The sequence below is a fragment of the Propithecus coquereli genome, unplaced genomic scaffold (assembly GCF_000956105.1).
Source record: "Propithecus coquereli isolate 6110/MARCELLA unplaced genomic scaffold, Pcoq_1.0 Scaffold115, whole genome shotgun sequence".
NCBI lineage: Eukaryota > Metazoa > Chordata > Mammalia > Primates > Indriidae > Propithecus > Propithecus coquereli.
In genome coordinates this window covers 1,590,479-1,615,915 of record NW_012135525.1, presented here as the reverse complement: position 1 = coordinate 1,615,915, position 25,437 = coordinate 1,590,479, and the positions used below count along the sequence as shown (strand labels likewise).

At 34.1% G+C, this 25,437-nt stretch overlaps 1 protein-coding gene across 3 annotated transcripts in view; it reads right to left on the bottom strand.

Moving 5' to 3' along the window:
- Nucleotides 1-25,437, bottom strand: part of JMJD1C (jumonji domain containing 1C) — a 342,815-nt gene that overhangs the window by 41,878 nt on the left and 275,500 nt on the right. For 2 of the 3 annotated variants that reach the window (XM_012657501.1, XM_012657511.1), the window contains 5 exons: nt 6,669-6,774; nt 3,878-4,002; nt 2,563-2,706; nt 2,273-2,465; nt 471-2,158 (listed from right to left, as the gene is read on the bottom strand). In XM_012657501.1, the coding sequence (XP_012512955.1) occupies nt 471-2,158; nt 2,273-2,465; nt 2,563-2,706; nt 3,878-4,002; nt 6,669-6,774 (2,256 nt within the window). Of the gene's footprint in view, nt 1-470; nt 2,159-2,272; nt 2,466-2,558; nt 2,707-3,877; nt 4,003-6,668; nt 6,775-25,437 lie in introns of all 3 variants that reach the window. The other variant, XM_012657520.1, reaches the window with a different exon arrangement.

Sequence of the window (25,437 nt, the reverse complement as noted above, 5' to 3'; positions counted from 1 at the left end):
TTTTTAACCTTCTGAAACTGTTTTAACTGCTAACCAAGAATTAAAAAGCAAAAATATCCACTGTAAGTTCACCTTAAAAAACAAGGATAAGAATTAATTAAGACTACAGATGCCAACAGGCAGTGACACTACAAAAAAAAAAGTATGGATGCCAAGTTATAAAATGTATTTTAAAAATATGAAGTCATTTCCAAAAAGCAGCTGTAAGATAAAACTAAAAGGTAGAATCCGGGAAGAAGAAAAATAAATAACTATTACACTCTAAAAAGTTTTACTTCTTTAAACTAACTCTTTATAAACAGGCTTTTCTGAGATTTCCACTTCCACTGCTCTGAGGTTATTAAGCACATGGAAAAATAGTTGTTTGTATAATAGAAAATGACCTAAATATATGGGATATTGAAAAAGCACTTAACCACACTGATTAATAAATATACATTGATATGTGGCCCACCACAGTGTAAACTTACCCTCCTTAACGAAGCTTCAGCATTAACTGTGTTTTCTGGGTGAACCCACTTAGAAGAAGGCAAACCAAGTCCTGAGTATGCATGTGTTCCATTTGGATACTGCCAAATAATTGGATAAAGTCCAAGCTGATTATATGAAGCAGAAGGATGGGCTTGTCCAAGAAGATGAGGTGACTGGTGCTGTAATAACTGTTGCTGTTGCTGGTGTGCTAGTGCTAAGTGGCTCAAGCTGCTGGCATGAGCACTCTCTAGCCGTGGGTGGCCACCAAGTAAGGAGGCAGTAGGCACTCCAGGTAACACAGTGGGAAGTAAATGAGGGTGATGAACAGCATGGTGTGGCCCACTAGTCAGAGGGTGTGTGTTAATGGTAGGTAATGGTGTTTGACTAGATGATCCGGCTAGTAAGTGGGGTGCTGGAGTTAAGGCAGGGTGATGGGTACCTGGATTCAAACAGGTTCTGTGGGATGAGGAATGAAGAGGAAAAGGATGCTGGCTTAAGAAAGGTGAAATGTGATTAGCTCCTGTTTCTGACCCAATAAGTGCAGGATCTCTGTAAACTGTGAAATGCTCATTTTTATCAATGATTAGAGGGCTCTTTGTAGTTTCCAATGTACTGCCTCTAGTAGGAACCGGATGAAAACTGCATCTTGATAACTCATGTTCTATCTTACTTGCCAATCTTCTTTCACCAGTAGCTTGGCTGTTCACATAAGCGCTCTTAGACTTTACAGAATCAGGAGAATGCGTTATTTTGGGTTTAACAACTTCAGGTGAGGGATTGGATTTTGTCTTATGAGCATCTACTACTGAAGTATTAAGTTTAGATTTTATAGTCTCTGGAGGCGGACTTCGCTTATGCAGCTTATCTTCCATGACAGAAATTGTACTTAAAGATGACATGTAAGAGATATATTGGTTTTTCTCTTTTTCCATATTCAGGTGATCATTTCCTGAAGAAGCATTTATAACACTTGACTGGGTTAAATCCACTTTAACTACATCACTGACCCAGCTCTGATCAGAATCTTGTTTTGCTGTTTCTGAGTATTTTGCATTTGCAATTGATTTTGAATCACTAATGTTAGGATCCATTTTCTGAAGTGTCTGAAGGCCAAAGGTACTTGAGTTTTCCTGAGCCACCTTTTCTGAGTTAGTGTCATTTGTAATATCAATAACACATTTTGGTGTAGGCGGTCTGGATACAAACTTCTCCTTTGGTAATAATTCCACTGTATGTGTTTTTTCCATATTGCATTCCTGAGGAAGTAAATCATTAGGATTATGATCAGAAAGTGTCGCCTGTTCTGATGAATGGATAATCATGTTTTCTTGAAGCTGAGTATCAACAGACTTCCACTTCTCTGCTTCTTCATGTTTTTTATCTTCTTGTATTTGATCCCAGGGAGGCTGGCTATTATCTAGTAGTGTCTCTTCTCCTGCCTTCTCTTTATTCTGGGATTTTCCTTCTTCTCCATTTATCTTTGAAGTATTTTTATTTTTCAATTCATTCTCTGGCTTCTGCTCTGAGGAATTATCTATTATTCTCTTATTTGAATTTTCTGAGTCACTACTCTCAGAAAAATCTGAAACATTGTCAGTTCGAAGTCTTTTCATGTTTAATTTCTTTTCATCCTCCTCAGGTTTCCTTCTTTTACTCGCCAAGTGTTTGTTTTTACCTTTAGGATTTTCTGTAGTATTAAAAGAAAAGAACAGTCTTATTTTTCATAATCAATACTAAATAAACATATTTAAAATGTATTTTTGTTCTCATTTCCCTAAAAAAAAAAAAAAGTGGGTCCTACCTCCTCGTGATATATAATCGTATTTTTCTTCCTTCATTTTCTCTTCATCTGGTATACTGCTATCTGAGCCCTTCCTCTTATTTGGACGAATATTTCTTTGTTGCTGTTGCTGGTGTGTATTCTGTTTTGGTACTGCAGCTTGGGAATTCATTGCTGGTCTGGGACTATTTGCTTGCGCACGTGTATAATGACCCTAAAAATAACCAATTAACAATGATTGTTTACTACCTTGTTTTAAGTAGCGTAAGGAAAAATATTTTACAAAAATGCACCCCTAGTAACATACATACGTGAGCAGCGTTGCTATTTTGATTGGCACGAGACCTTCGTCGTGATGTAATGCCAATATTTTCACCTTTTAACAAAGAGTGAACAACATCATCTAGAAAGGTCATTTGAACCATAGAAGGATCGACATTCTGTGGTTCTAGTACCTAATCCATGACACAAAACAAAAACAAAAATTAAATCCAATGAGCTAACCAATGTGCTATTTGGTACAATTTCTTCACTTAGCAAAGATGTTTACAAATCAGTTTGGGATCCTTAATTTATAAGATACTGTCAGACTTACAATCATCCATTTTAATCTTTAATGATAAAATTATTTTTTTAACCTTCTGAAACTGTTTTAACTGCTAACCAAGAATTAAAAAGCAAAAATATCCACTGTAAGTTCACCTTAAAAAACAAGGATAAGAATTAATTAAGACTACAGATGCCAACAGGCAGTGACACTACAAAAAAAAAAGTATGGATGCCAAGTTATAAAATGTATTTTAAAAATATGAAGTCATTTCCAAAAAGCAGCTGTAAGATAAAACTAAAAGGTAGAATCCGGGAAGAAGAAAAAAGACAAAAATTGTGCAAATGAATAATTTTTAAAATGTGGTTAAAGAAAGAACTATTATAAAAATTCAAGGCAATATTGTCACTTTTTAAGGAAAAAATATAATTTATTTAGCATTTTGACTAAAATTTTAACCAAAGTATTTGAATTGTTTATAAAAGGGCTCTATCAGATACACTTCAGAATCTAATAAGGCAGAAGACATAAATATCTATGTTTTCCACAAAAACAAACAAGTGAACATTTCAAAAAGTGAACATTTTTTTTTCCACATTTCAAGACTTACTTAAAACTCTGTAGCATCGATAAGATTTGCCATAAAACTTAAGTGAGCATACCACAGCTGAAATTTGATGTGAGAACTAAGTGTGCATTAAAAGTTTTCATTAGTGAAAAGAAACCATTTGGGAAATACTTTTATTATTGGAGAGACAGAACTGAGACTTTGAGAAACAAAATTTTAGCTAACCTAAGGATTAAAAAAAAAAAAAAGACTAATCAATTAAAAGAGTCTGGTCCCTCTATTTCAGGGACTGATTTTACCAGTGTTGAAATAAACTTGGCATCACTATCTCCCTGTGACCTGAAATGACCTCTATGTAACATCAGTTGCATTTAAATTTATTAAGATTATATAACTAAAAACCTGAAAGATTAAAATTATTTAGTATCAAACTGGTGATGCATTTTTTTTTTTTGGCATGGACTATATGAACTATAAAAGTCTCTACAAAAATATTAGTTGAACTATTTACCTGATCATTCATAACGATCATGGTGCGGGTGAAGAGATCATGATGAGTAATTATGCCAGTAAACCACTGGGTGGCAGAGTCTTGTCTATATACTCTCACTCTGTATCCATTTAAGGAATAAGGACCTTTAAAAGAAACACAAGAAATACGGATATCTTAAATGGAGACATTTTCCCTTAAGAACTACCTTTTAGGAGAAACGTGAGCTATTTGATAGATGAATAATATCATACCCAAATATCAGTTTTAAAAAAAGTGTTTTAAGAGACAAGTAAATATCCTTTGGAACAGATCATTCTGAAGTTATTACATGTATGCTACCAGACATACATACTTCCTGATTCAATGGAGATGAAATACTTTAAGACAAAAAGAATGTGTCTGGGATCATGAGTTAATAAGAAAACAGTACAAAATGTAAAGTTATAGTGGTCTAGAATGTAGTAAGGTTATACGGCTACCTTAATAAGAGTGGGGTAGATGACTACATGGCTGAAATGGAAAGTTCCTAGGTAACTGGGAACCTGATGTCTGAGTCTTCTAGTTGCCAAAATGTTACCATAAGCAGCTACAAATTTTGAATCTTCTGAGACAGCTAGAAAAAACTGCTAAAAGTCTTAGAACACGAAGAGATTGATAAAGTGAATTTATAAATATAGCACTAAGAATTTTTTTTTTTACAAGAAATATGGTGTACTTTTGGGTTAAACTCACTTTTTCAAAGGTTATCTATATCCTTATATATAGACAGCTTTTAGAAAATGAGCAAAGATTCAATATTAAATGATATATATCTGTGTATATTCAAATATGCCTAATAGAACAAACATGACTCCATGGAAGAGGATAATGGAGATGAAAATTATTTTCAATTCATAGGTACTAAAATGACCAAGTACTTTAAAGTTTAACAAAAACTGTGAGGGGGAAAAATTCCTGTACCTTAATAACAGTATTATACATTAACAATTTACAAAGTGCTTTCAAAATTGCCACGTGTTTATTTAATCTTTTCTAACTCTTAGTATTGTTATGCCTTTTATAAAAATGAAGAAAGTGAGATTGATAGATGAAGTAAATGTTTAAGTCAAAGAGCTAGGACTGAATTTATATTTCTGATTGCTATGCTGATGTTCTTTCTTCTATAGTTATAATAGATTCAATATACCAAATTAATGGTTCAATACATATCTGACAGTTTTAAAAAAAAAAACCTATGCCAATATCAGCCTAAAATATACAAAGCATTTAACACATCTGTAAAAGTATTACCTATGACCTAGAAATTAAATACATTCATCTAGAGAAAAATGAAGATGTTGACTGGCTATAATTTAAAGGAGGTGATAGGTAAACACTATTTACTAGCCATAATCCATTACACAAACTTCAGTCTTTTCCAAATATGGAAAGATTGAGACTCCATATTATTTTTTATAAATAATATAGAAAATGCCTATAGAATAACTCCAAATATGATCAGTTTTCAATTCCCACTAACAAACCATCTACACTGGCTTGTTCTTCATACAATTCTGCCTAGAATGGATAGGGACTATACCATCTGAATCTTTTCTCCTCTAAGGATACAACACAGAAACAAAAGTAAAAAAAATTAGCCTGGTTTCTTTGACAAATAAATTGCAAGGAAAGGGGGCAGGGGAAGAGTGACGAAGGGGACATAGCAAACCATCACAACGTGTAGACTACTAGACCTTTGATTTTTAAAAAACGAAACCTGTTTAAATCATTTATGACACAAATGGAAATTTGAACCAACTATCCAGTATTTGATATTAAGGAACTATTAATTTTTTGGCATAATAGTGGTATGATGGCTTTGTTTAAAAAAATTAATAGAAAGAGGTGAAGTCTAAAACTTGACAGACATAAAAGGGGATATGGATAGGGCAGAATCAGGCAAGGTTTGATAGTTGTTGGGGGTGAGAGATAGAAGGATGAAGTTCACTGAAATATTCTATCTGTATGTATATTTGAAATTGTCCATAGTAAAGTTTAAAGAATATTTAGCTTAAGAAGAATTTAGTAAGTAGATGATCTGCTCCTGTACATGCCCCTATAAAGCAATATAGTCACAACTGTTGAGATTATCTATTAATGCTTAATGGTATGGAAGTTGAGGGTTGAGATAAATACGGGAATTTAACAAACTTTCATTCTTAAAAATGTTCAGCAACATATCATCAGTTCATGCCATACTGTCTCGATTTCAATTCAATGTCACAAAAGCTTGTATTTATAATATATGATTGTACTGATAGAAAAGGGAATTGCTAAGAATTATAAAACTTCACCAGTCTGAGGGTCACATGTGGTAGATAAACCTGTAACTTAGTAAACAGGGAAGCAAAACTAAGACTACTAAACTGCTGAAGAAAGTACACTGAAATAGGCCACTTTTTTTCAGATACTAACAACATTTTTCAAAGGTAATCAATCATGGCTTTGGGCAGCCCTCTACTGCAAACCATGCTTCTTTCTCTAGGACTGGCACATTCTATAATATGAATTTTTTTTTATCAACAAAGCACGTGGGTGACTACAACTTCATGCCAGGCACGTTAGCTCAAATAAGTCAGTAAACTAGTGAAATTAGCAACTTTGTATTGAAATTATTATAATTCTGCTATTATTTTCCCTGGACCATATATGTAACTCAAAATATTAGACTAAACCTTGATTTATATTGGAAATAACTGAACGACCAAAGACAAATATATTAAGTTGCCTAGATCCAAAAAAAATTAATGCATAACTTCAAAATAGTTACCTTGCATAAAAATCTCCTGAACCTTTTGTTCCTTTACCCAGACTTTCACTTCCTCATGAAGTTGCGGGTTGTCCCTGAGAACTGGGTTTAGGCTGTCTATGTCGTCCTAGAATTATAGATTAAAAGAAAGGACCATGTTATGCTCTCCTAACATTAATGTTACCGACTTTCCCTTCTATATGTTCTAAGGACTGAAGAAAATTCCTTGATCTAAATATATGCAAAAACACATATTAGGAAATTATAGTTCATTAGCAATTGTGTAACAAAAGAGCATAAGAAATTAATCCCTCGTAAGATTTGACCCTTGGCAACAATGTCCTAAAGTCAAAATTTGAAATTTAGTAACGTGTTTTCTAATTTTTTAAGTATGGCTTTATTCAAGTGAGCTTTTTAAGAGTTTCACTATTAGAAGTAATATACAAACCAAATAGCATCAGGTCACCTAAGGTTGGTGGCAAAAGAATTGAGTTGAATATTTTAGTGACTCTCCCTCTCTATACACACACACACATAGGCACGTGCACGCGCGCGCGCGCGCACACACACACACACACACACACACACACACACACACACACTTACCAACCCCTAATACCTAAAACATCAGAGTTTGAAACTCCTAGTCCTTATTTTGTCCTGATTTAAATGTCATCAAATTCAGTTTAACTGAAACTTATACATGACCAGTAACTTGGCTGCTGAGTTTTATTTTTTTAAGCTAGCGTCAAAGCATCCAGGCAATTAAAATTACATTATTGATGGTATTATTCTCATAACAGGGTAGATCTAGACACAGAAACAACCGGTTTTCTCTCCTTGGAGATGTGAATCACACAGTCACATGGTTTCCCACAATCTGCTGGTCCCCCGCTGGACTCTTTGACATTGTGTTCTCTCTCTCTCAAAGCACCTCTGCTGCTCCTGCATTTGAGATCATCGGCAGGAGCCCTAGAGTAGCTGGGAAGAACAACAAAGCAGCACTGTCAATTGGCGGCTATTTTAAAAGTGGACTGGCAGATCATGGAAACCAGTGAATAAAAAGGAGCTAAATGAAGGGAATTACAACTCGTGAATAAAAACAATTTGGCAACTTGGAAAAGCCAAAAGGTGGCTTAAGTGTACAAAGAAGGACCCCTAATCAAGTAGGTCATACTTCACTCTTTGGCTCCAAAGTCTATCCAAATAAAGCTGTTCCTTCTCATCTTATCACTGCTTGAAGGCACGACTCTGTATTTTTAGAATATTGTGGTAAATATTCTTATAACTAGTGAAAGCCAAAAGGCAGAAGGGCCTTTAATAAAGTTATCAATTATGTTCCTTGGAAAATACATAGAAATGCTATTTTACAACAGAAGGAAAGATCAGAATGGAAAAGTGTCATACAAAAAAAGTAAGCAAAAATCTGTTATTTTGGGGAGAAAAAAGTCCATTAACATGTCTTTCTTTTTGTAAAGAAACTTTCTAGCAATCCCTTTTCTCTATCCCTCTTTAAAAATACACTGTACATTTATTTAACCTCATGATTTTAGGAATAGAAAATGTCATGAAAAGTGTTAGCAGACTCTAATCTTTTCAATGCATACCAGCTGACAGTCTAGTTTATGACGAACAGAATACAGAAAACTATATTGCAAGCAAAACCATTTTACCATTTTCAGACAGCTCTGGCAGCTATACGTTCTTATAAAATCTGTCTCACTTTAGCTTCCATACATACTCATCCATATATCCATTCCATACACAGGGAGCTATAAACTGCTTTCTTTTTTTCTGTTTTTTTTTTTTTTGAGAGTGTCTCACTAAGTCGCCTGGGCTAGAGTGCATCAGCCTAGCTCACAGCAACCTCAAACTCCTGGGCTCAAGTGCTCCTCTTGCCTCAGCCTCCCAAGTAGCTGGGACTACCAGCATGCACCACCATACCTGGCTAAGTTTTACTATTTTTAGTACAGACGGAGTCTCACTCTTGCTCAGGCTGGTCTCAAACTCCTGAGCACAAGTGATCCTCCCGTTTGGACCTCCCAGAGTGCTAGGATTACAGGTGTGAGCTGCCTTGCCCGGCCTATAAACCTCTTTCAAAGCAGCATTGCCAACACCTCACAAATAGGTACAGTCTATAAAATAAATCAGTTGCCTATGTTGAAACTTTACAGTTTATATTTGTATTTGGATACAAAATACAAAAATTTGAATTGGGATACAAAATTTATTTGTTCAACATTTATCTATTCAATAGGTTAAAATAATAGGTCATGTTTCCAAGATCATTAAAAACATATAAATATCTTCCCAACAATGAATGCTTAATTTTCTAGAAGAAAAAGCATACCAATAAAAACTGATAATGAGTCCCTTTTACCGGTATGTCCTTTTTATATAAATTCAAATTTTTATTTGAACTTCATATCAATTTCTTCATCTATAAATCAGAGTTACTAATATCTGCCTCTTTCTATCTTAATGTTTTTATAAAATTTTTTCTTAAGTACTGAAATTAGGTTTCTTAAAACATCCACTTCTGAATTATCCATAGTACTAAATGATATGACTTACTCAGTTAATTAAAATCCACTACAAATATCCCAAAATACTGCCTGATTAGTGATAGGCATTGCTGTTGCTGAATTAATTCTCCCCTTCCTCTGTACAGGGCTTTGGAAGTTATAGGATTTCTGTTATATCATCATTCCTATTTTAAAGAGACTCACTAAAGGTTAAATGAGCAAATCTTGTAACAGAACCAAATAAAGATCCTTTTTCTGTTTATTGACTTGAACAATTTTTTGAAGGTGCTAAATATCAGATTAAGGCAATAAGGCTGATTTAGAAAAAAACTTAAAGATTTGCAATTAGAAACTAACTATGAACATTCACTGTCTTTCACAGAATTTAAAAGGACTTAAACTATATCTTGAGCTTGTATGAGATTAAAAAATCTTTTCACTGCACAGTACTTCACTTTTCATACTTTAAAGACAGGAACCGTAAGTAGTTACCCATGTACAGTTTTTATCTTGAATAGCTAGTTTTTTTTTTTTAATTTCCCCAAAACAAGTCACTCAGCTAAGTGAAGGAACAGCACCCTCTATGAACCAACTATATCCTATTTGAACTGCTAGTTATAACCTCCACCAAATGACAAATGGAAAAAAATCAGTTCAGCAAGATCTGCTTTTTTAGAAACTCATATAGAAAAAAAGAAAAAGTTCAAAAAAATGCCTTAAATGAGGTTGTGGACTTTATTGTTCACTTGTGTGTTATTCTTCCTTTTGCAAAGACATATTACCTGTAATTGAACATTAGTGGGTGCCTTAATAACACATAAAAATAGTTAACATGATTGTGTATTTTCTATGGCAGAAACTGTGCTGGGTGCTTTTGATCAAGTATTAATTTTATAACAACTTTGTGGGCTGAAATTATTATACCTTTTTTACATATGTCCACACAGGTCCATGCTTATAATCAGGAAGTGATTTTCCCCTCTATTTCTCAGATGAGCACAACCAAAAGGAATGAATAATAGACTGCTTACTATTCTTGCCTTTCAAAATCTGACACACTTCTTTACATTATATGTAAGAGGTGAAAGGTTTGTCTTATAAAGTCAGGATAAGTCAAAAGCAAAGAACTGAACAACAATGAGTGCAAGGTATCTTTCTAAAACTTCTACTGGTTATGTGAAATTCCATAGGTACCAAGTGTCAAACACTCATCAAAGAGGGGAGACAGGGTGGTAAACTCATGCAATCTCATAATTAGAAAGCATAAAAGACTCATGCCTGTAATCCTAGCACTCTGGGAGACCAAGGTGGGAGGACTGTTTGAAGTCAGGAGTTCAAGATCAGCCTGAACAAGAGCAATATCCCGTCTCTACTAAAAATAGAAAAAATTAGCCAGGCATGGTGGCGCATGCCTGTAGTCTCAGCTGCTCTGGAGGCTGAGGCAGGGAGGGTGGCTTGAGCCCAGGAGTTGGAGGTTGCAGTAAGCTAACGATGGTGATTCCACTGCACTCTAGCTTGGGTGACAGAGCAAGGCTCTGTTGTCTCACCAAAAAAGAAAAGAAAAAGAAAAAAAGCATAAAAGAGAAGAAAATCACTTTGGTGACGTGCCTTAGTCATGATCTCCTAATGCTGTTTTTTCTAGGTTAACACTGCCCTGAATTACTATTTGGATGATCAAAATACAGATTTGTTTTTTCATTGTACAGAAGAATATGATGAAGTTAAAATCAGGCTGGAAATCTGTTTTTTTGACAGTAAGACTATGGTATGAACCTAATTTTAAGTGATTCCATATGTCCTAGTTAATTCAAAGGAAAAAAATACCAATTAGGTAGTATAAAATATAAGATCAAAACACTAAAATATTCAGATATGCCTGGCAGATTCAACAATAGCAATATTATGAAAGTGTTAAAAACATATGTGACACATTTCCTAAGATAATAAGGTAAGTGATTTATATTACCATAAGTGTGCTCCCTACTAGTTCAAGAAATACATTCCTTTTTTTTTTTTTTGAGACAGAGTCTCACTCTCTTGCCCAGGCTAGAGTACCATGGTGTGAGCCCAGCTCATAGCAACCTCAAACTCCTGGGCTCAAGCGATCCTTCTGTCTCAGCCTCCCAGGTAGCTGGGACTACAGGCATGTACCACCATGCCCGGCTAATTTTTTCTATTTTTAGTTGTTTGGCCAATTTCTTTCTATTTTTAGTAGAGACGGGGTCTCGCTCTTGCTCAGGCTGGTTTCGAACTCCTGAGCCCAAACGATCCGCCCACCTCGGCCTCCCAGAGTGCTAGGATTACAGGCGTGAGCCACTGCGCCCAGCCAAGAAATATATTCTTTATATGTCATGACCACTCTAATTTGACTACTGAGAGAAGAGTCAGCAAAGGCATGAATTAGGTAATAATGTATCAGTGGTTAGTTTCTATCTAGGTGACTGAGCTGACTGGCTTAATAATTATAAGAGATTTGCTTTTGAAGTCCCAACTGATAACTAGAGTAGCACTTTATTTTTAGGATATGAGAAATATCACAAAACTGGAGCAAGTTTCTCTCCCTTTGGACAATTTCTGATAAGGAATGACCTAATGCTCACTTTTGAATTGATACTGATTTATAGGCTAGTAATGGAATAATTTCTTCCCCTGCAATAAAACCCTTGACCTTCGTGGTGACATCCAGCAAACTTCTTAATAAGTTACATAAATTCCCTCATAAAAAACATCTTTGATTGTATTTTACAAGAGTTACTATAAAAGCAACTATTTGTATCTTGAATGTCAGGTTAGGTGATGGAACACATTTTGGCATACCAGTTTCACCAGTCATAACTTAAATTCATGGTTTAGTGAAACTACAAATGATTCCTTATCCTTGGACCACTGGGTTTGCTGGACACAGTTAAAAACATGAATGTTAAAGACACAAAGTCAAGAGTGACATCAATTACTACCATACCAAGTCTTGTATAACTTATATAATAATCCATTTTGTGAATAAGGATTTGTTGGGACAGGAAACCAGCAAAGTTTGAGAGCTGCTACAGAGGTTGCAGTTTAATTAAATGCAGGTACCACTGAGGGTTTTTGGACATTTTCGTGATTGAAAGCAAGGGTCGGCAAACATTTTTTGTAAAGGGCCAGAGAGTAAATACGTCAGGCTTTGGGGGCCATATCATTTCTGTCACAACTACTCAACTCTGCTGCTATAGCAGAAAAGCAGCTAAAACAAAAAAATACCATAAATAAGACATAAATGAATGAGCATGGCTATGTTCCATTAATGTTTATATATTAACATGAGCATTCTATGAAATTCGAACTTCGCAGAATATTCAGGAGTCATGACATTATTCTTCTTTTGATTTTTTTCAACCATGTAAAAATGTAGCACTTACAAAAACAGGAGACAGGCTGGATTTGGCCTGTGGGTATAGTCTGACTACCCCTCATTAAAAACAACAAAACAACCAGTATGAAGCAAGATTAAAAACTTTTATATCAATATCAAATGCAATTAAAAATACATTAATGCAATTCGATCACATTGACTACAAACTCTTATTCCCATAAATGCCTGAATTATATATAATCATGAGCACAGGAAATTAAGTCAATACCAAATCCTTTTCATTAGTAATCAAAGAAAAAAAAATCTTAAGATAAAAAAACTGAAAACTTTCACAAGTAAATGAGTTTTTCTGATTTGTTCCTGGACAATGTTTAGCCTTCCAAATATAACTTCGTAATGTACTTCATTTTAGTGTAGGTAATTAGGAAAAATTACCTACTTTGAATGATAAGATTTATTCCTTTATGTCAATGACAATTATTATCTTTAGAAGTTGGTACCATTCACTTCTCTGGACTCCATAGTAAGGTAAAATGAGTACGTACATTGAAAGATAAGGGATACTATAAAGAGATTCTTTTAATGTTAATCCGCGTTTCATCTATCTGATTTATTAGGGACCCCAGAGATTAATCTTTTAACCTCTCTCTGTATATAAATACATCTTTTCTTAAAGACAAATCAAGAGAAAATGCAGTCTATGTATACATAATTCCATTATTCCTGATTGACTGTGGTTAATTGAGAAGCCTAGATTTCAGAATATGATTTAAACCAACCTGATGAAACTTCTATCTTTCAAAAACACTTACATATAAAGATTCAGATGGCAGGAGGGAACAGGTTAACAATTTGTATTATACCTCTAATTCTTTTCCCATTCATATAATCAAGGAGATAATATGAAATAGGCATATCCTTTCTAAATTATTTATATTCTGAAGCCACATGAGAAAAACTTAACTTCTTAATAGAAATGATGTAAATATTCAAAATATCAAAAATCTATTTTCATATAATATTATTCATGGAAATAGTTCTGTAAATAGGAGTGATGTTCAGAAAATCTGAATACATTTAGGTGTATTTTTTATTGGTTAAAAAAGGACTGTCATACCAGGGGAAAAGAGCAAACACCAAACATTATAATCTTTAGCAATTCTTAAATATACGCTTTCAAATAATATTCTTGTATTAGAGTTTTATTTTTCTTTCTTTTTTATCCACTCACTTCACAGAGTTTTATTTTTATGTAGAAATAAAAAACAAAGTGATGAATGACTTTGATTACACACTAATTTAAATAAAGCAATTTGATATACACATTTACAAAACTCCTGGTTAGGTATTAAGATTGATAACTGAGTCTGTTTTTAAAAAGTAATTTAGGCCGGGGCAGTGGCTCACACCTGTAATCCTAGAACTCTGGGAGGCTAAGGCAGGAGGATCACTTGAGTTCAGGAGTTTGAGACCAGCTTGAGCAAGAGTGAGACCCTGTCTCTCCTAAAAATTAGCCAGGTGTGGTGGTGCATGCTGGTAGTCCCAGCTACTTGGGAGGCTGAGGCAAGAGGATTGCTTGAGTCCAAGTGTTTGAGGTTGCTGTGAACTAGGCTGCCGTTCAACAGGACTGCAGCCGGGGCGACAGAGTAAGACTCTGTCTCAAAAAAAAAAAAAAAAAAAAAAGGGTAATTTAACTATCTCTGTATGGGGAGATTAAATCAATGATATCACTCATACTATGTCTTAAGGAACAAAAGATACTCATTTTAACAATTGGGGTGGACTGTTGGAAAGAGGAGAGAGGCCCCAATAGGCAAACAAATATATAATAATTCTTAACTTCTCCACTTGCCCCACGGGCTGCTTACATTACACTCTGAAGGAGAAAAGGATTAGGTTTGACTGAGGAGGAACAAAATGTCGCCATATAGTCATGAAATTGTCTCCACATGCTACTGGGAGAAATCAGCTTTTCTACTACATGAGGTTAATGCTATGTTATTTCCAAAATATTTTGGACATAATTCTGAATCTGTATTGTCAACTATAGTGTCCTGATTATTCACAACACATAATAAACCTGAAATGTCCAAATTTATTATTGTTAAAATTTTAAGTTTTAGACACTTAAAATTTTAAATTATTATAACTTTTAAGAAATTGCTTGATCCTGTGTTTCTAAACCAAACATTAATATTTTAGAGTTAAGTGTGTTGGACACTGTATTTCCACACCAAAAGAAAAAAATTATGTAAAACCTGAATGCACACAAGTCAGAATTAAGCTAGTAAGTGTAGGACTCACTCAACCCTGATCTGTAATTTCTGTGATTACTCTGATTTTCTAAATAAGATGGGGAAATAGCCAGTTCAGAGAACAAAACTGGCTTCAATGGCAATTAAGCCTAGCTTTATACAAAGCAAGCTATAGAAGCAATGACTTGTTGCAAATGGCCTTGGTGGGCTTAGGAAGTTGTTGCCAAACACAATCAAAGGCACTGATTAGCTGTAGAAATCAAGGAGCAAGGCTGAGGTCTGCAGGGAACCCAGAGGTTGCAGGGCCTATGCTATGGATTGCAAGCATATAAAAAAGTAAATAGTCTATCTCCTTTACTTAAGAACTTATTCTTATTGGTTTTTTTTTTTTTTTTTTTTTTTTTTGAGACAGAGTCTCACTCTGCTGCCCGGGCTAGAGTGCCATGGCGTCAGCCTAGTTCACAGCAACTTCAAACTCCTTCTGCCTCAGCCTCCCGAGTAGCTGGACTACAGGCATGCGCCAGCATGCCCGGCCGATTTTTTCTATATATTTTTAGTTGTCCAGCTAATTTCTTTCTATTTTTAGTAGAGACAGGGTCTCACTCTTGCTCAGGCTGGTCATGAACTCCTGACCTTGAGTGATCCTCCCGCCTAGGCCTCCCAGAGTGCTAGGATTACACTCCAGGCCAAGAACTTATTCTTATATTGCTTCTTCTAAAGTCTTTTTGTCAAAGTCTTAATGATCATCTTCTCAATACATTACTATAAAATGAAGGCATCCCCATCGAGAGCATGCTAGAACACATGATCCTTTCCAAAGCTGTCACAATTAAAATAACCACTGATCTTTCTAAATTGCCATATCTCATGGCTCCTAATTTCAGAAGAGCAATTTTATGAAGCACATGAATGTCAAAAAATTTTAAAATTTGTATTTGGCCCTTTACAATGATAACATAATTTACCTTTATTAAAAAAAAGGGAAACTGATACTGGTTAGTAATTCATTTCAGAGAATTAGTGTAGCTAAAACCTGTAGATTAATCCCAAAATATTAACTGCTATGAAGAAAAAAATTCCATAACCCTAAAAAAAATCTACCATAGCAAGCAACTGGTGACTATATATGCAGATATTTCAAGAATCTCTCCCTGGAACTTCCATTTAGCATTACTTGCCATTATTTATATCATTAATTACTAAAGAGGAAATGGTTAAGCTTAAGAGAAGTATATATCATGAAAAATTATTAAAATGGTAAAAAGCTTCTAAATTTAAAGTCTTAAGATTTACTTCATGAATTATGGTTCCATGGTATTTCCACGGACTCGTGATTTCCCAAATTAAAATACGATAACATGAAATAACATTCCCATATCATTTTCATTATTTTGTATTTATAAATTAACCATTAAATGAAATTCAAAGTTAATTTTCTTCTTGCTTAAATTTTTCCTCTGTTCCAGTACTTGCCAAATCACAATTCTTGGGAACTCAAATGTTATTGTAAACTTCATTTAAAGTGGAAAAGGGTCAAACTACACAATGCTCTCTACTTCTACTGAACATTTTAAGTTATTCTATTAGCTAATTTTGACATTCTGATCTGGTAAAATGACTCTGATCTGAAGGCTGTCAGAAAATTGTCAATACAAAACCAAACAAACACCCTGTATATTTAATGAAATCCCAATAAGAAAAGGTTGCCAAATTTAGTTAATTCTTTATAATTAAAAACACATCCAATTAACCTGTATATGCTCAACGGAGCACCATTGTTTTCAAACTCTTTATAGCATATTAACTTGTACTTACTCATTCCATCTATTTCCCTAGTAATAAGAGAGTACAGTTATTTTCACTCTTACAAAAACACTGTCTGTAATATTTACCCTGATAAAATTCACTCAGTAAACAAAAAACGAAATTTTAGACTTCATGTTAAACAAAAGGACAAATCTCAAATCACAATAAAATTAAAACATACCAGGCAAACAAAGTAGAATCAATGATAATAAAAAGGGTATTTTAATATAATTTTCTATCACTATCACTATTGGTCAGAATTTATATCCTGGAATTAAATACTTCTCCAAAGGAAATCTACTTTAAAAACACTATTTTGGCTCAAAAGAGTACAAGTAGAATCACAAAAACATTCTTTTTCTTCATTATTTTTCCAACTAGAAAGATTAATATTTAATAAGCATTACTTTCCTAAATCATAATCAAGATCAGAGCCTCCTCTTCAGAGTTCATTCACGAGCATCTACTATGTAACAGACAGTGCTAAACATTTTATTATACATTCATTATAGTAGTTAATTCTCAAAATAACCTTATGATGCAGGTATTGTTATCCCCGGTTTACAGATGAGAACACTGAGGCTTCAACAGATTAGAGATTTTGCCCAGGGTTACACAGGTTTTCAATAGTGACATAAGGATTTCAACAAAGGCAGACTGACTTGAACTTCAAACTTTTAATTGCCCTATATACTATGTACTTTCTATAATATCTTGTCTTTCCAACTTTCCAATCCATAAGTGGATATATCTATATAGAGATATAATCTTATAATTTCGACATATAATAAAATATATATGCAAGATATAGCTACTTTAGCTAACTGAATTATGAATAATCTTTTACTTTGCTATACTTTTAAGTATTTTCTGAAACTTTATTTTGCAATGACCATGTATTGTTTTTACAATGAGAAAAAGAAATTAAACTAATTTAAAAATGAAAAGGACTAATGCACCAGGTTTGCTTATATTAATACTCACTTCCTTTGTTATAAAGTTCCATCGGAAGAAACAAAGTTTCAATAAAAATTTTAATACAATCTGATAGTTAAATACAATCAGCAAATTCCATAGAAACTTAACTAGTTGAGAAACTTTTGGACAGGTGTGGTGGCTCCCGCCTGTAATCCCAGCACTTTGGAAGGCCCTGGTGAGAGGATCACTTGAGGCCAGGAGTTCAAGACCAGTCTCAGCAACGTAGCAAAACCCAGTCGCTACAGAAGATAGAAGAATTAGCCAGGCATGGTGGTACATTCCTGTAATCCTAGCTACTTGGGAAGCTGAGGCAGGAGGATCACCTTCAAGGCTATACTCACACCAATGCACTACAGCCCGGGTGACAGATTGAGACTTTGTCTCAAAAAAAAAAATTGTTGATAAAGATACACTTGGAAATATTCTTTGCACTACCTTAACACTCTCATTATGATAAATCCCTTAGTTAATTTTATGAAAATAACTAAAGATAAAAATCTTTTCACATTTTCAATACTTAAATTTTTAGACTTACTAAAAACAGAGTCAAAGGCCTACAAAAAAAAAATTAGTTACTTAATGCAAGTCTATTAATGTGGCATTGACTATACCAGGCATTAGTCAAATGAACTTCTTAAAAAACCTCTATAATCATAAAACAATTTTAATTCTGTAATACATTTTTATGAATATTAAGTTATAAAATTCAAATTTAACTGAGCTAGAGGAAATACATTTTCTTCACTGATTTACAGATTGTGGGGAAGAAACATTTTAGCATGTTTTTTTTTTTGTAGAGACAGGCTCTCACTATGTTGGCCAGGCTGGTCTCAAACTCCTGGCCTCCACCTAGCCTCCCATCTTGGCTTTCCAAAGGGCTGGAATTACAAGCATGAGCCACCGTGCCCAGCCATTAGCTGTATTTGATGACAAACTTTCTAGGAAAGATAATTAATAAGAAAATATGGGCTGGGCGTGGTGGCTCATGCCTATAATCCTAGCACTCAAGTTTTTTTGTTTTTTTTTTAAGAAAGGGTCTCTCTCTGATGCCCGGGCTAGAGTGCAGTGACATCATCATAGCACACTGAAACCTCAAACTCCTGGGCTCAAGTGATCCTCCTGCCTCAGCCTCCTGAGGAGCTGGGACTACAGGTGTGAGCCGCCACACCTGAAATGCCTGATTTTTGTAAGTATTTTGCCAATATAAAAATTTAAGAAAAGCAACATGGTATATGCAAAACCAAAATTCAGTCAATACCCAATTTGTCACCTAAAGATTACTTATCTATTCAAGAGTAAGCATATTTGTCAGTGTAAATAAAAAAATTTTAACTGACCTAAGAAGCACTTCCACGAAGACTAATCTCATTTAATCCTAACAATGCCTCTATCAGATATTATCTTCATTTTACAGATAAGGAAACACACTATTAGGTATTTAGGTAATTTCCCCAAAATCACAGAACTACAAGGCAAATTAGCAAGGATCTAATGTCAAGGGTCATCCCATATATCCTTTTCCCATGCATACACTTGCATAATAAAAATTTTGAATACTTTCTGCTGAGGTTTCAATAATCTACCTAGGACATTAGTAACATGATCACGTAAAGAGAAAGAAAGCCCAATTTACCAAAGTATTTTACTGTTCTTTTTTAAAAAAAGAAAATGATGTTTATTAAATTAATATTACTTTATAGAAATATGGTATTCCAAGATTGAAATTGGATATCATAAACAACAAAAGACTCTAAAATTTATCAAATATAACTTGCCAAAACCCAAAAGAATAATTTTGGAATGGGATATACTATACTAATATACATGTTTTTATTATGTCAAATCACAACAAAAATAACTACATATCTTGCTTTATCTGTTCAGTTATACCAAGGTTAAATTAAAAGCTATTGACTATGTTGTTTTAATTATATTAATTAAAAATAACTACCAAGAGGGTTTCTTAGCTAATCTCTCACCTGAAACCAGCCTTTCATAAAAATATTCTCTTGAATAAACTTCATCCAGACCTCTAATATATTAACCAGACCTGCATATTAACTACAACTTGCTGTCATTGTATAAGAATTACCACAGAATGAAAATCAGATAAATTAAGAAAATTTTGTTTTAAATTATTTAACTCCAGAAGTCCAGGGAAGAAAATTAAGAAAAATTTTAAAACCGTATGAAGAAAAATGTGTTTCCTTCTAAAGCTACATGTTAATATTCTTTGTAATAATCTTTTTTTTTTTTTTTACTAGTAATTTTGAACTTCTTATGGCAGTTCAAAAATCTGTAAGGCAATTTTTCTTTCAAACTATTTATCAGCATGGCTTTTATTGTCTCACCTGCTTACAGCATCTGCCACCTACAATTTACTGAATGCAGCTTCCTCAAAGTTATAACTGAACAAACTCAGGAAGTCCTGGGAACTGTTTAATGTTTTCCAAAGCAGTAGGTGAAAATATTCTTTCAGCATAACCCAAGTTAAAAAAAAAAAAATCCCTGGAAGGAAGTTCAACCTAAGAAAGAAGTAAAATTATATACCTGCATAATATATTTTGGAGAAAATATTCTACTAAAAATTCACAGGTACAAACTAATATTGAGCTAGTGTGTACACACACACACACACACACACACAAATTACGTCAATGAGTGCTCTGATTCATATAGAATGAATATGAACCAGAGTAGTCATGTATTCTGTTCAGATAAAATAAACATTTTAAAAATTATTTAAAAATATAAAATGCAATAGAAATAATTTCTAAATTAATACCACATCACTGACTTTTTGGGCTAATTTTTCATTTTTCCCACAGGACGTTATCAAAATGATAAACCTATAAACTTGCATTATTGTACCATACTCCTCTTTTCTCAGAAAGACCTAAAACAATTCAGTGCAAACTGGAACAATGAGTAGGTCCTATGCCTTGATATCAAGTCACTTACTCTTTCATGACACTTATTTAAGTCTACCTGTTCTCTTCATTAGGGTCTACGTAGAGCAAATACAAAAATATAGGTTGAGTATTCTGTATTGGAAATGCTTGGGACCAGAAGTGTTTCAGATTTCAGATTTTTCTGGACTTTGGACTACTTGCCTTATATGCTTAACTGGTTAAGCATCCTTAATCTAAAAATCTGAAATCAGAAATGCTCTAACAAACACTGCCTTTGAGCACTTTGGATTTTGGGCCATTTCAGATTTTTGGATTAGGATACTCAACCTGTACACAAGAAATGCATTAAATTATACAAAAAGAAAAAAGGAGGGGAGCTAAAAGTACAATATTATGATAGAAAAACATCTTAATTACATAGACTTCTTAAGGAAGGTAGTATGCATAATACACTTCACAATGACTTCCAGTAATTTCTTTTGCTGCTCCTAAAAGGATGGTAAGTTTAGTGTATCTAGAAAATCTAATTAGAAAAAAGAGAAGAGAACATAAACTTAATGAATCATGTTAAATGCTTACTATAGTTTGGGGAAAAAAGGAATTTTTAAGAACCACTTATATAACAAAATTTACAAAAATTCTATTAATCCTGAATAAAAATATTTCAAGTTCCCCCATTAAATAACATACTAAACACGATTTAAGCTTTTCATCAATAGTCATGGCTGTTGTCATTATTCATTACTATATTATGATACAGTACCAATTACTGACTGATGTAAACTGTTGCCTCTATATCAAATTGTCCCATACAAACAAAATTTGAGTTTTGGTTTGCTTTTTGGTTTCTTCTGTAACCTCTTATACTGTCAAGCTGCCAAACTACCATCATCATGTTTTCAAAATTCTCCTTTTGGCTTCTCATATGCTATGGTAAAGGATACCAGATTTGACAACTTATTGGAATTACGCTTGAAAGAGTCTTAAGAGTGTGGGACTAAGAGGCTCTCTTCTTACTAAAATTTATTAAGAATATATTTCATTAAACAAGATTTTGAACACCTGATGTCAACCACTGTGCCACGGGACTGGCAATATATGTAAGACAGAGTTCCTGACCTCAAGGATCTTACACTCCAATGGAACAGAACAGACACACAAATAAAATACAGACTAAAGAGTTTTATACAGGATACAGAGGTGAGAAGGGACGATCTAGTTAACTGTATTGGTAAAGGTATCACAGGGGAGGAAATATTTGACTTGGGACTTGAGAAAAGTATGAACACCTAGGTTTTTTAGCTGGAACTTAATGCAGGGGCACCTGCCAGATAATGTGAGATCAGAAAAGAAGGGCTTTCTGGACAGAGGACTGTGCACGTGCAAGAATAGACGAATCAAACAGTATGATATATGGGGAGAACTGTAAGTATACTGGTATGGATTAAATGTAGGCAGAAGAGTAGATGAGGAGGAAAACTGAAGGACCCTATTTGGAGAGCTCTGTAATAGTCTAGCCAGGTGAGGATGGAAGTCTTACAGCAGAGATGAAGAGGACACAACAGATATAAGCAATGTTAAGTAAGAGGCAGAATCAGCAATTCTTGGATACCAATATATAGGGCAAGAGAAGACATAAAACATTCCCATATATTGATTTGAGTGACAAAATGCGATAGATGTGGTGATGCTGTTAGTTGAGATACAAAATGATCAGGAAGAAAAATAAAAACAAGGTTTGAGTGCTGAATCTTAATATAGTAGGAAGAATACACGGGTTTTACCTTCTTAATGATATCTACCCTGACCATCCTTTTAAATACTCTATCCTGTTTCTCCCCTCACCAATCCAAATTGTTCATACATTGTTTTACTTTTTCATCTTGTCATAGCATTTATTAAATTGCATATCATATTATACAATTTACTTATTACATTTATTATCTGCCTGGCCTCCCCTAGAATTTAAGCTCCACGGGGGCAGAAATTTTTATCTGAACAGTGCCTGGCACATAGAAGATGCTAAATAAACAGTTGTTAAATAAGTGATAGTAAAGCAGGGAGGTCTAGACTACAGTTTTGGATTCAGAAGACAGGGTTTTAAAAAACAATGGAAATACGACACTGCTCAGGGTGAGTAGTGAAATGGGAAGATACCAAAAAGGAGCACTATAGAAAACTACCCAACATTAAAACTACAGAGAGAAAAAACAGTAAGCGAGGGCTGATAAAGAGTAGGAAAACCTGAAAATAAGTATTAGAAAAGCAATAGAAATAAAGAATTTTCAGAAGAACAGTGATCTATAGTGTTAAACGCACAGATTCAGTAAGGCAATGCAGAGTAGTAATTGAGATTATTCATGATCTTAGCAACATCAGTTTTGTGGAAGCAGAGGAGAAGCCAGGCTACAGTAACTGAAGACATTATTGGGAGGTGAGAAAATATAGGCAAAACAGTTCACATTGTAAGAAATCCAGCTATGAAGCAAAGGAGTAAGATAATAAGGTCATAACTAGAATGAATGTGGTAAGAGTAACTTTATTTCTTATATTAGAAAATAGAGTTTTCTATGGTAAAGGATACTATATTTATACCATTATTTATATAATGAAGAAAAAAAGCAATGAAAGAAAAATAGGTTTAAAGTTTGGTAAATGGAGAAAAATGTCTGTGAAGATAGAACACAAGAAGAATTAGCTCTTGAAAACATAAGGCAGAGAGAGAGACAATTCAAAACAACTACAAAACAATAAATTGAGTGTATCGCCAGTGGGTTATATCCCTAATGATTAAAAAAAAAAAAAGAAATGAAAAATTTAGACTGCTTTCAGAAATTATACTGTTGGTGGTAATGTTAATGTTGTTATTCTAAGAATGGTGGTTGCATAATCTATGACAAAGCAGATGAGTAAACATGATATTCTATCATTCCTAGTGTTGCCAAGAAGTGGCGATGTTATAGAACATAACTACTGTGAATAAGACTAGACTATAGACATTTTAATTTACGTATACACATACACATGAAGAGAAAATTAGGGATGAAATAATATGGTGTGTAGGATGTGCTTTAACATACAGATGCCCCTCAATTTATGACGGGGTTATATCCTGATAAACCCATCATAAATTGAAAATATCATTAAGTTGAAAGGAATAGGAAGAAGAAACACTATTGGCCATGAATCGATAATTGTTAAAGCTGGATTCTACATGGGAGTTCATGTTAACTCTGTAGCTATGTATGTTTAAAATTATATAGGGGGAAAAAAGTTTTATTACATCATTCTTCTGGCCAAAACCCTCCAAAGGCTTCCACTCCAAACTTAATCAGAATAAAAAAAAAAAGTCTTTATAACAGCCTACAGCACCCTACTTAATCTACCCTACAACCTTTCTGACATCATTTTCTGCTAATTTACATATAGTATGCTTCTCCTTGATGCTCTCACTTTAGGGCCTATCCATTTTTTGTTCCAGCTGATACTTCCTATCCTTCCAGGCTTTACTTTTCTCCGTAACACTGTCTTCTAATATAGTAAACAGTTATTTAGTTTTAAGAGACAGGGTATTGTGTTCTGTTGTCCAGCCTGGAGAGCAGAGGCACTATCACAGATCACAGTAGCCTCAAACTCCTGGGCTCAAGCAAATGTTCCCACCTCAGCCTCCAGAGTAACTGGGATTATAGGTGCAGGCCACCACATCCAGCTTAAATAGTTATTTTGCTTGCTGTCTGTGTTTTCCCTGCTAGAAGGTAAGTTATGCCAGGGCAGGAAAATTTTTTGTTCGTGGCTATACCCTAAATACCTAGAATAGTGCCTGCGACAAAGCAGGTAACCAATAAATATTTGTAAAATTTAAGTAGTAATAAAAACGAACACATCTCAGATGAGAAGAGGAAAAGAGAGGTGTAAAAATAGGTATAAGAACAGGAAGTTAAGGAGGTTCCTGCTTATAACCTCAATTTCCTCTGTGTAACACAAGAAAGGTCATCAACTAAGAGAAAAGGAGGAAGCTGAGTAGAGTAATGACATTTTGGAATAACTGCTTTAGGAAATAGAAGCTCAAAAGGGGCATACAAGCTGGCCCGGTGGCTTGCACCCTGTAGTCCCAACTTGAGCCCAGGAATTTGAGAACAGCCTGGGTGATACAGTAAGATCCCATCTTCAAAAAAAAGGAGGGGAGAAGGGTGGCATACAAAAGAATGTCAAATGATATTAAGAGCGATGACACCAAAATACATAGGCACCATTTTCTCCCGCAGCTTACTATTTAAAGCAAGGCTGTCCTACAGAATTTTCTCTGATGGAAATGTTACATATATGCACTGTCCCACATATGACTAATATGAATGACTATTTAGGCACTTGAAATGTGTCTTGCATGGCTGAGGAACTGAATTTTTAATTTAGTTTTACTTAATTTAAATAGCCACATGTGACTAGTGGCTATCAATAATGGACAATGTAGATTTATGGTATAAAAGTGGAAAAAGCAAATAGGACTGTTCCAAAATAGAAAATTAAAAGGTATGTATGACAGAAAGACAAAAGCTTAAGGGAATTAAGATACTATTAAGAATGCTATACTACAGAAGCAATATCTTGGCTGGAAAAAAATGAATAGGAAACTAGGAGAATGTAGGAAATTTAACAATTATATAACCCATTGGAGAAGTGGTAAGGGCTGTGAATGACATCTATCTTGTCAACTGATGATTTAAAAAACAATTACTTCTAAAGGGTTTCTTGAAAGTACACACATCATGAAGTGAGATTTACCCAAACAGACCTATTTCTTTTCTGAACTCTTATCATACTCTTTATCATAAAAATTTTAGTACAAAGATCTTTCATATAGACTACCTCATAAACAGTGGTAACAATATCATGAGATAGGTAGTATATACCTATTTTACAGATAAAAAATAAAAAAATTAAATGGTAAAGTGGTTATAC